At 38.9% G+C, this 12,503-nt stretch overlaps 1 protein-coding gene across 2 annotated transcripts in view; it reads right to left on the bottom strand.

Annotated features, from left to right (window-relative positions):
• The window catches only part of NF2 (NF2, moesin-ezrin-radixin like (MERLIN) tumor suppressor), a 105,456-nt gene that overhangs the window by 54,486 nt on the left and 38,467 nt on the right, over window positions 1-12,503 (bottom strand). For both annotated transcript variants that reach the window (XM_004461765.5, XM_004461764.4), the window contains exon 5: window positions 1,359-1,427. In XM_004461765.5, coding sequence (XP_004461822.1) covers window positions 1,359-1,427 — 69 coding nt within the window. The remainder of the gene's footprint in view (window positions 1-1,358; window positions 1,428-12,503) is intronic.

Below are 12,503 nucleotides of genomic sequence, written 5' to 3'. Positions count from 1 at the left end.
TAAAAAACCCACACATAAAGAAAGTTTGGGTATTGTCTGATATTTTTATAATTATTTATCATTTTTACAAAACAGCAAGTTATTTTTTAAAAAGTTGCAAGCAGAGAGACACACAGAGCAGCAAAGGAGGGCATGTTCGCAAGCATCATTCAATCTGAGTAACAACTCAGAAAACTGCACTATTTCTCAGACCTCGGAGCAACCCTCTTCTGACAGGGCCCCTGCTTTCTTTCCTGTGTTGTACGTCCCAGAGACCATCTCTGATAGAGAAGCTCACTGAAGAGCTTGCTTCAGGATCATTGTAAACTAATCTTGGGTTGGCCAGCCAAGCCAGGCCTGCAAAAAAGCCATCAAATGAGCAAGTGAAGTCAGTGAAAGGTGAGGAGCATGCCTTTATTACACAGTGACAGACGAGTAGCGCTATAAAATTGGAAATGGCAAAAGGGAGGGAGGGCCAGCTTCTGCAGCTAATGAATAAGATGAACAACACTAAGGATTAAAAACAATACCCACCCCTAACTCATCTCTATCCACCCAGCACAGATGCAAACAGCTCAATTCTCTAAGCTGAGCACACTCCATACCCCTCCCTGAGACTAAATGATGCTCCTCCACCTTTATTAAAGAAACTATCATACTAGAGAACACTAACAAGCAAGCCATGCTGGTTGATCCTGACAATCCCAAACCAACTCCAAGAACCTTTGCTTTTTTTTCCCCTTTAAACTTATTTTGAAATGATTTTAAATTTACAGGACAGTTGCAAAAATAATACAAAACCCATACAGAGAACTCCAACAAATACCCCCCATAACCATATCTACCACTTTTAATATTTTGCTACAAAAAATATATATTTGCTACATTTCTTGTACCATTCTCTCTCTCCATCTACCTACCTATGCATTTACCAATCTTCTAAACATTAGAGTTTGTTGTATATATCAGGCTCCTTTAACATACAATACTTCCACATACATTTCCTTAGAACAAGGATAATCATTTATACAACCACCTTAAGTACACTTATCAACTTCAAGAACATTGATTTAAAGTTTTCTACCTATATTCTAGTTTTTTTCATATGTCCCAGTAATGTCTTTTGGGGTCTCTCCTCTTCCATTATTAGATCCAATCTAGGCTCATTTATTGCATTTGTCATTGTCTTTTTAGTTGTGATATTTGCTTTTCTGATATTCTTAATAGAGATTACACACTCTTTATTCAATATTTATAAAAACATTCTTCTCCTATACTTCCAGTTTTCCTACAAGTCCTTAAGTTAGCTTTCTTATAGACCAAATAAACTGCTACGTGTTCCCAAACAAGCTGGAGTACACCTCAAATTGATTTCTTACCCTTTTTGGAAGCAATTCCTCTTGGGCCAAAAATCCACGCTTGTGAACAGAGGGATCATAGTCACCATACTGGAAGAGAAGAAAGGGAGAGAAGGCAACTGAGATTCTATGAGACAATTTCCATTTCTGAACAGGGCTCAGCTCAGTCTCATTCCAGCCCAGCTCCGGGGAGCAATTCAATTCTGATGACAAGTCAAGATTTCAACCTTGCTAGTTTGTTATCCTTGAATGAAAATACAAAGCTGATTGTATCTATGAACAGAGTTGCATAATCCCATAAGAGATGGATGGGTGATGTGCTAATAAGAATATGACTTTTGTATAGAAACGTGACCATGTTTTCTAGCCCTAAAAGAAAACAGTCGCTACGAAAACATTAGCTTTTGAAATGAAACATCAAAACCCAACTGTGGAAGGTGTAATCAGTAATATGATAAGAGTCTGGTCCATTTATGATACAAATGCTTCTAAGTGGCTGGTAATTGGAACGAATTACTAGTTGAGAGCCAGGAATAATACAGACAATATTTTTAACATTTCACTCAAGGCTTTCAAAAATACTTTGGAAAAATCTAATGTCAATACTGTCATTCCCATTATGCCATCAAAGAAATGACTAAAAGGTTCACTGATTTTTCTAAAGTCACTAGTAGGGCCAGAACTAGGGCTCTGAATTTTAATGTACTTACCCAGGGACAATTATTTTGAAATTTATTTTATGATTAAGAAAAAAAAAATCAGGAAGCGGACTTGGCCCAGTGGATAGGGCATCCGTCTACCACATGGGAGGTCCACAGTTCAAACTCTAGGCCTCCTTGACCCGTGTGGAGCTGGCCCACACGCAGCGCTGATGTGCGCAAGGAGTGCCATGCCATGTGGGGGTGCCCCCCATGTAGGGGAGCCCCACGCGCAAGGAGTGCGCCCCATAAGGAAAGCTGCACAGCATGAAAGAAAGTTCAGCCTGCCCAGGAATGGTGCCGCACACACAGAGAGCTGATGCAGCAAGATGACGCAACAAAAAGAAACATTCCTGTGCCGCTGACAACAACAGAAGTGGACAAAAAGAAGAACAAGCAGCAAATGGACACAGAGAACAGACAACTGGGGTGGGGGCGGGGGAGAAGGGGACAGAAATAAATAAAATAAATCTTAAAAAAAAATACTCCTCTCCTTAGACAACTTAAATCTGATCAGTAAATACTTAAAAATAAAAGAATTTTAAAAAAGAAACTAACTCTAAAACATATAGAATACAAAATCAAAGCCTGTTTCAGATCAATCAGCATTCAGTGGTTTTCTTTTTACCTAAAACCACAAAGCTGTCTTTTAGTTGCTCAAGATGACATTGTAGGATGCTTCAGGGTGCCATCCCCTCACACAATCTTTGAACAGCTAGAAAAACCAGCAGAGGCATCTTCCTCAAAACTCTAGAAAATAATTGAAGAGTTGCAGTAACTGGGTGAGTGCTGTAAAAATGGTAGGAAAAGCTCACAGCATCCTTGCTAGCTTCTCCCTGGAACAGTGTGGAGCCAGCCTGTAATCTTATTGTGGGTATGTAGCCTGGTTCTGGAGGGAGCAGAGTAATCCCATAGCACATACTGGGGTACCCACATGTTGGTTTTCATCTATCACATGGCAGCCTGAAAGAACGAACCAGGAAACTCATCCCAGAACTTGCTCTGCAGTTAGAAGTAACATGGGGACAACTAAAGCAGTATAAGAAACAAGTCAAAGCAACCTGGGGAAAAGGATTACTTGCTTTAAGTCAAACAAAAGAGAACCCCAGAGGGAGAGAAACTCTATTTCATAGGGAGTAGAAGGGACAATTCAAATTCCTGTAGACGGGAGAATTCCCAAGGCCACAAGCAAGCACAAGCCCAGGAAAAGGCATAGGCTCATTAAAGACAGAGAGGACACAGCACTCCACATTCACGTCGGGCTGATCTTATCGATAGAAGGGGGCTAAACTCTAATGGAGAGTACCAGGCAACGCAGAGCCAATTTGCAAAGGCTGTGAAAGGTGTTTTTTGCTTTTTTTTTTAAGATTTATTTATTTATTTAATTCCCCCTCTCCCCTGGGAGTCTGTTCTCTGTGTCTATTTGTTGCGTCTTGTTTCTTTGTCCGCTTCTGTTGTCATCAGCGGCACGGGAAGTGTGGGCGGTGCCATTCCTGGGCAGGCTGCATTTTCCTTCGCGCTGGGCGGCTCTCCTTAGGGGCGCACTCCTTGGGCGTGGGGCTCCCCTACGTGGGGGACACCCCTGCGTGGCACGGCACTCCTTGCACATCAGCACTGTGCACAGGCCAGCTGGACACGGGTCAAGGAGGCCCGGGGTTTGAACCGCGGACCTCCCATGTGGTAGACTGATGCCCTACCCACTGGGCCAAGTCCATTTCCCCATTTGTTTGTTTTTATTAGCTCCTGGCACTCGGAAATCTGTCATATCACTAGATAGATACAAACTTAAGGAACAGACAGTTCAGGGGCAAATCCCAGCGTTAATGCTTTATAATATTAAAACGTACAGTGTGCAACAAAAGAATGCAAGACAAAGAAACTGAAAATGATGGCCCATCCAAAGGGACAAGATGAAAACAAAAAACCTATTAATGAAGAACAACAGATTTTTAACATATCAGACAAGGACTTTTAAAAAAAAAATTGATCCACAATATGCTCAAGGAGATAAAGGAGTACAAGGAGAAAGAACTAATGGATATCAGGAAAATAATGAGTGAAACAATATAAAAATCTCAATAAGAAGGGAGAAATTTTTTTAAAAACCAAACAGAAATACTGGGAAGACCTCAATAACAGATATAAAAAATTCCCTAGAATGGATTTAAAAAGCATGATCCAACTATACGTTGTTTACAAGAGACTCACCCTAAATTCAAAGACACAAGTAGACAAAAGTAAACGTATGCAAAAAAATATACCATGCAAATATTAAACAAAAGAGGCTGGGGTAGCTGTACTACTATCAGATAAAACAGACTTTAAGTCAAAAACTATTGCAAAGGACAAAGGAGGTCACTACATACTGGTAAAGGGGCCAATTCATGAAGAAGACATAACAATTAAAAATATATACCTACCTAAGCACAGAGTTCCCAAATAAATAAAACAAATATCAGCAGGTTTGAAGGGAGGAATAGACGGTTCTATAGTAATAGTAGGAGACTTCGATAAACCACTTTTTGACAGAACATTTAGACATAAGATCAATAAGGAAATAGAAGACCTGGACAATACTCTAAATCAAATAAGACTTAACAGACATACAGAACACTTTGCCTATGGATCATTTTCCAGGCTAGACCATATGGTAGGTCACCAAACAAGCCTCAATAAATTAAAAAATATTGAAATTATACAACGTATCTCCGCCAACCAAATGGGATGATACTAGGAATCAGTAACAGAGGGAGAACTGGGAAATTCACAATAATGTGGAAATTAAGCAATGACCTCTTTAATAGTCAGTGGGTCAAAGAAGAAATCACAAGAGAAATTAAGAAATATCTTAAGGCAAATGAAAATGAAAACACAATATGCCAAAACTTATGGAATACAGGGAAGCAGACTTGGCCCAGTGGTTAGGGCGTCCGCCTACCACATGGGAGGTCCGCGGTTCAAACCCCGGGCCTCCTTGACCCGTGTGGAGCTGGCCCACGCTCAGTGCTTACGCGCACGGACTGTCGCACCACTCAGGGGTGTCCCTGCGTAGGGGAGCCCCACACACAAGGAGTGTGCCCAGTAAGGAGAGCCTCCCAGTGCAAAAGAAAGTTCAGCCTGCCCAGGAATAGCACCGCACACACGGAGAGCTGACACAAGATGACGCAACAAAAAGAAACACAGATTTCCATGCCTCTGACAACAACAGAAGCGGACAAAGAAGAACACGCAGTAAATGGACATAGAGAACAGACAACTGGGGCGGGGGTGGGGGAAAGGGAAAATAAATAAATAAATTAATAACAAATCTTTTTTTAAAAAAAAACTTATGGAATACAGCCAAGGCAGTACTGAGAGGGAAATTTAGAGCTCTAAATGTTTATTTATTTTTATTTTATTTCTCTCCCCTCCCCCCCGTTGACTGCTCTCTGTGTCCATTCACCGTGTGTTCTTCTGTGTCTTATATTCTTGTCAGCGGCACCAGGTATCTGTGTTTCTTTTTGTTGCGTCATCTTGCTGTTTAGCTCTCTGTGTGTGCGGCCCCACTCCTGGGCAGGTTCAACTTTTTTTGCATGGGGTGGCTCTCCTTACGGGGCGCACTCCTTGCGCGTGGGGCTCCCCTACGCAGGGACACCCCTGCGTGGTAGGGCACTCCTTGAACGTGTCAGCACTGCTCATGGGCCAGCTCACCACACAGGTCAGGAGGCCTTGGGTTTGAATCCTAGACCTCCCGTGTGGTAGGTGGATGCTCTATCAGTTGAGCCAAATCTGCTTCCCCAAATGTTTACTTTAAAATGAAGAAAAATCTCAAATCACAGACTGAAATTCACAAGTGTAGAATCTAGAAAAAGAAGAGCAATCTAAACCCAAAGCAAGCAAAAGGAAGGAAATAACAAAGATTAGAGCAGAAATAAATAGAAGAGAAAAATTTAAAATTATAGACAGAATCAAGGAAACCAAAAGTTGGTTCATAGAAACAATTAATAAAATTGACAAACCTTTAGCTAGACTAACAAAGGAAAAAAGAGGAGACAAATAACTAAAATCAGAAATGAAATAGAGGCATTACTACTAATCCCACAGAAATAAAAAGGATTATAAGAGGATGCTGTGAACAACCGTATGCTAACAAATTAGATAACCTAAACAAAACAGACAAATTCCTAGAAGCACAAAAACTACCTAAACTGACTTAAGAAGAAATAGAAGATCTCAACAGACCAATTGTAAGTAAAGAGATCAAATCAGTCATAAAACAATCTCCCAATGAAGACAAGCGCAGGACCAGATGGCTTCACAGGGGAATTTTACCAAGCATTCCAAAAAGAATTAACATCAATTCTGCTCAAACTCTTCCAGAAACTTGAAAAGGAAGGAACACTCCTAACTCATTCTATGAGGCCATCACTCTAATAACAAAGCCAGATAAAGATATCACAGGGGAAGAAAATTACAGACCGATATCTCTTATGAATAGAGATGCAAATATCCTCAACAAAATACTAGAAAACTGAATCCTACAGCATATTCAATGAATTATACACCACAGTCAAGGGGCATTTATCTCAGATAAGGAAGGGCGATTCAACAAAAGAAAATCAATTAATGTAATACACCACATTACCACATTATTAGAACAAAGGAAAAAAAGACATGATCATGTCAATTGATGCAGAAAAGGCATTCGACAAAATTCAGCATCCCTTCTTAAAGAAAACACCTAGAAAACTGAAAATAGAAGGAAACTTTCCTAACATGATAGAGGGCATTTATGAAACACCCACAGCTAACACCCTACTTAATGCTGAAAGACAAAGTCTCCCTCTATGATCAGGAACAAGACAGGGATGCCTATTGCCACCATTGTTATTCAACACTGGACTAGAAGTTCTAGCTAGGGCAATTAGGCAAGAGAAAGAAATAAAAGGCATCCATATTGGAAAGGAAGAAGTGAAACTATATACAGAAAATCCTGAAAAATCAACAAAGCTGCTAGAGCTAAATAACCTAATTCAGAAATGTGGCAAGATGTGAGATCAACATGCAAAAATCAGTACCAGTAACTAATAATCTGAAGAGGAAATCAAGGGAAAAAAGTCCATTTACAACAAAAGAATCAAATATTTAGGAATAAATTTAACCAAGGATGTTAAGGACTTAAACACATGGAAAACTACAAACACTGCTAAAGGAAATCATGACCTAAATAAATGGAAAGACATTCCATTCATGGATTGGAAGACAAAATATTATTAAGATGTCAATTCTACCCAAAGCGATTTACAGATTAACACAACCCCAATCAAAACTCTAACAGCCTTCTTTGCAGAAATGGAAAAGCCGATCATCAAATTTATATGGAAGGGTAAGGGGCCTGGATTAGTCAGCCATAGAGGTGCTGATGGAAAATACCAGAAATTGGTTGGTTTTTATAAAGGGTATTTATTTGGGGTAGGAGTTTACAGATACCAGATCATAAAGCGTAAGTTACTTCCCTTACCAAAGTCTATTTTCACGTATTGGAGCAAGATGGCTGCAAATGCCTGCGAGGGTTCAGGCTTCCTGGGTTCCTCCCTTGAAGGGTCTTGCTTCTCTCTGGGTTCAGGGTTCCTCTCTTCCTCTACAAGGTCAGCTGTGGACTATGAGGCTCTCCAGGCTTTACATCTCTCCACAAAGTCAGCTGTAAACTACCAGGCAACACCTCCATCTCTTTCACTGGGGCTCCAGTTTAAGACTTCAGCATCAAACTCCAACATCAAAACTCCAACATTAAGAACGCTCAACTCTGTCCTTTGCCATGCCTTTTATGCCCCACCACCACCATGCCCCACCAAGGGGTGGGGACTCAATGCCCATTCAAAGCCCTAATCATAACTTAATCATGCCCAGGTACAGACCAGATTACAAATATAATCCAAAATCTATTTCTGTAACTCATAATCATATCAAACTGCTACAGGGCCCAAAATAGCCAAAAACACCTTGAAAAAGAACTTAGAGGACTCACACTTTCTATTTTTAAAACTTACTACAAAGCTACAGTGATTAAAGCAACATGGTACTGGCACAACAACAAACATATAGACCAGTGGAATAAAATTAAGAATCCAGAAATAAACCCTCATATCTACGGCCAACTGATTTTGACAAGAGTGCCAAGTCCACTTAATTGGGAAAGACTAGTCTCTTCAACAAATGGTGTTGAGAAAACTGGACATCCATAGGCAAAAGAATGAATGTGGACCCCTACCCTCATGCCACATACAAAAACTGAAACTTGAGCAATCTATGGACTATAATTAACAAGTATAATTATAATAACATTTGTTCATTGACTAACAAAAATACCACACTAAAGCAAAGTTTTAAGAACAGTGAAAACTGAATGTGCAGGAGGTGGCCTAATGGAAACTCTGTATTTTCTGCATGATATTTCTGTAAACCTATATAACTTTCCTAATATAAAAAGAAACAAATGGCAAACCTCAGTAATTTAGTATAATCTACAACCATTCATGCTGTTAGTCAAGGACATTGGAAAACAAAAGGGCAGGCACAAATCTGTTGGCTCTATCTACCACCAAACTGGGACAGGACATGGCCCCACCTTTCTGCTCTCAGAGAACTTCAAATTAGACTTCTGGTGTGTTCATTTGCCAAATGAAGTAGTACACCAGACTACAGAGACACTCCACAATTGAAAGATGCTCATCATCACCTTTAAATAGTGCCTCATTACCATACCACCCTGAATTAGTATTACTATATCTTATAAATCTCCTATGATTACCTTGTGAATAGCAAAATTATATTGCACTGTTTAGTGTGTTAAAAGAATTTGTCAAACTAAGCATGTTAAATTTGTCACAGTTTTTGTAACTCTGTCTATGCATTTCTTCATAAAAACTGGAAGTGACAGTTTCTCTCAATTTGGAAGAGGCCCTGAGGTGTCAATAAATCATCAACTGTAGTGAGCTTCAATTGCACTCTTGTGGGAGGCATCAGTAGAGTGTGGGCAGAGGCTCTTTAAGGTTCAATCCCAACGCTTTCATTTACAAGCTCTATGAGTTTGGACATTTTTGTGCCTGTTTTCTCATCTGTATAATGGGGGTAATAGTACTTACAGGACTTCTGTGGGAATTAAATGAAATAATACCTACATAGAGATTTTTAAACAATGCTTGGCATATAAACGCATGATACAATCTCATATCAAAAGATAAAATTCAGGTCGTGACACCTCCCTGAGTCTGTTTCCTTGTCTCCCTTAGAGGATCTGAAAGGGTAACCTCTGGAGTACACCTCTGAGGCTTTCAATAAGGCTCCCTCTCTTGAAACCCCAGCCTCCCCATCTGTAAATCAAGGGACATAACAGTGTAAGATCATAGGTGGACAATTCAGGTAAAGGATTAAGTGCAGAGCCTGCTCATATGTTTGTTGTCCTCCATATAATTTATAATGACACCAGTCACTGTTTGCTTCCCTGATTTTGAAGGAGTAGGATGCTAAAGAAAGCCCCATTAGTTGCATTTGCAAAGCTCTCAACTATGCTGACCAAACTCTAATGCAAAAGTAAGCAAATATGCAAAGTTAAAGCTATAAATTCAGATTCCAAAGGCTTGAAAGATTAACTATCCACATTATTATAACATGCTCCCAGCTTCTCGATTGATCAAATGCATTACATCTGAGCCTCGCTGAGAACTTCTCTGGATCCACTCCACTTATAACATTAAAGCCACCTTGATGTGGATGTCTGCTCTTAAACATCTCTTTAAAAAACAAAGAAAGAAAAAAACAGTTTTTAAATTGTGGCAGTTGCTCAGTATAAAAGAGTCATACCACTGCACAAATTGGGATGGCTGCTCCTCATTCTTTTACGTAATGCAGTCTGATGGTATAACCAGGGACGAATTTACTGTGAAGCTAATGAAGCTTGGATTTCGGGTCTTCGCATATGTATGGGCCTGTGTCTAATTTTATATTCACAATTAAGTATTCTTGCATTAAAGAGAGCCCCCCAAATTTTATAAACTTTAGGCTCTACAAAACCTGAATCCACTCTAATGTAAACCCAGTGAATTTAAATCCAAGAAGGGAGTTCACCATTGAAAGGACTCTTGGAGTCGATTCTAGGGTTAAACTCCTTCTGAAAATTATATAATTTCCTATGCCTATATATACTGGAAAATTAGACCAAATGCTCTGAAAAGGATTTCACAAAATATAAAGATTTGATTAATGCACACATAGAAAAATATTTAAATCCCTACCACACAATAGTCACTAAATTCCAAATGCATGAAGGACTTAAACCTGTAAATAAAATCCAAAAAAATACCAGAACAAAATATGGAGGAACATGTATATAACAATGGATTGGTAAAGCCATTCTAAAAATCACTCAAAACACAAAAAGAAAAAGTTCAACATGTAAAAACAGACAAAAGGCTGATGCCCATTAACACACAGAGCTCCTACAAATCAATCAGAAAAATATAAACAATACAGTAGAGAAAAATGGCCCAGTACATAAACAATTGATTCAGAGAAAAGAAATACAAATGGCCAATAAACCTATGAAAAGTTGCTCAGTCTCAATGGCTATCAAGGATATACAAATTCTTAAAAATCTTTTTTCTATCAGATTAGCAAAAATTAAAAGACTGATAATACCATTGTTGGTCAGGGTGTGGAAAATAGGTATTCTACACTGTTCTGGAAGTTAAATCAGGGCAACACTTATGGAAGGCAATATGGCCACATCTATTTTTTTTAATTTTTAAGTCTTTTTATTGAGATAAAAACTCACATAACATAAAATTCACCCTTTTCAACTGGTTAAACTAAAAATCATTCCATGGTTTTCTGAATATTCACAATGTTGTGCAACCATCACCACTGCCTAGTTCCAGAACCTTTCCATTACCCCAACAAGAAATCTTGTACCTGTTAGTAGTCACTCCAAATTTCTCCCTCTCCCATCTTCTGGCAACCACTAACCTATTTTCTGTCTCTATGGGTTTGCCTATTCTGAACATTTCATATAAATGGAATCCTACAATATGTGGCCTTTTGTAAAACTTAAATAATGTTCTTTCACTTAGCATTATTTAAATTTTAAATGTCCTTATCCTTCAACCCCATTATGCCATTTCTTGGAATCTGATATTGTTCATATGTGCCCAAGGAGGCACAGACAAGGATGTTCATCACAGCACCACTTAAATAATAGAAAGAAAAACAAACCTAAATATCCAACAATTAGGAAATGTTTAAATAATCTACAACCCTCCATTATATGAAATACTGGAGGGTTAAAAAGAGTAGTTTTTAAAAAGAATAAGGTGGATCTATCTGTTCTGACAGTTTTAAGTGACAAGGGCATATTGGGCAGGGGTTCTTCTGGAACCTCGAGAAATGGAGAGGACTCAGAGTGTCATCTATTTCACTGGCCCCTACCACACTCTTCATTTAAAGAGGTTATACCAATTCACAGTACCTCCAACAAGTACCTAAGCTGCAATACTGCGGATGTTCAATTTATTAGTCTCTGCCAATCTTATGGGTTTGAAATGTTACCCTATGTTTAATTTTCCTTTCTCCTGATTATTAATTGGTGATACTATCTTTTCATATTTACTGAACATTTTCATTTCTCTTCTATAATTACCTTTCATATCCTTTGTGCCCATTTTTCTTCTGTTTGTCTTTTTCTTATAAATTTAAGAGTTCTTTATATTTAGAGGTACTTCTTTTGTCAGTCCTGTGCAATTCTACTTCTAGAAATCTATCTGAAGGGGGGGGAAACTTTTACATATGTACAAAAATAAATCATGTAAAAGGATTTTCAGTAGAGCATAAAAACTGGAAACAATCTATCTCTTCCTTAGAAAGGGAATGGTTAAACTGGGTTTATTTATCAATGGACTACAGAGAGCAGTTAAAATCAATGAGCTACATGTACACATAACAACACGGATAATTCTCAAAATCAATGTTAAGTGGGGGGAAAAAGCAGTTTGTAAAAGGATATGCAGAGTATGGCACCATTTATATCAAGTTTTACCTCCTGGATATTTTAAAACCAGTCTCTTCCCTTCCATCCAACTACTGCCCTGAGGTCTGAGCCTCACCGTCTCTCACCAGGAGGACCACTACAGCCTACTAACTGGTCTCCCTGTTTCCAAACCTGTCTCATTCCATTCTGTCCACACAGCCACCTTAAGATCTGTTTGAAATACAAACATCACTGGCTTTCCATTACCCACAGGATAAAGTTAATACCCTTCATACTTTGACCCCCTAAAGACCTTTAAGGCCTCAACCCTTGCCACTCCATACCGTATACTTTACATACACAGTTGATGCTTGTTATAATGCAGTAGTTATGTTCTATAAAGTTACTGTAAACAATCGGTGAATACTGAAGCACTGCTCTAGAGGATATAGAGTGAGATTCCTGTGA

The sequence above is a fragment of the Dasypus novemcinctus genome, chromosome 19 (genome assembly GCF_030445035.2).
Source record: "Dasypus novemcinctus isolate mDasNov1 chromosome 19, mDasNov1.1.hap2, whole genome shotgun sequence".
Taxonomy (NCBI): Eukaryota; Metazoa; Chordata; class Mammalia; order Cingulata; family Dasypodidae; genus Dasypus; species Dasypus novemcinctus.
Note: the sequence above shows the minus strand (reverse complement) of the source record. Positions and strands in the feature narration are given on the sequence as shown.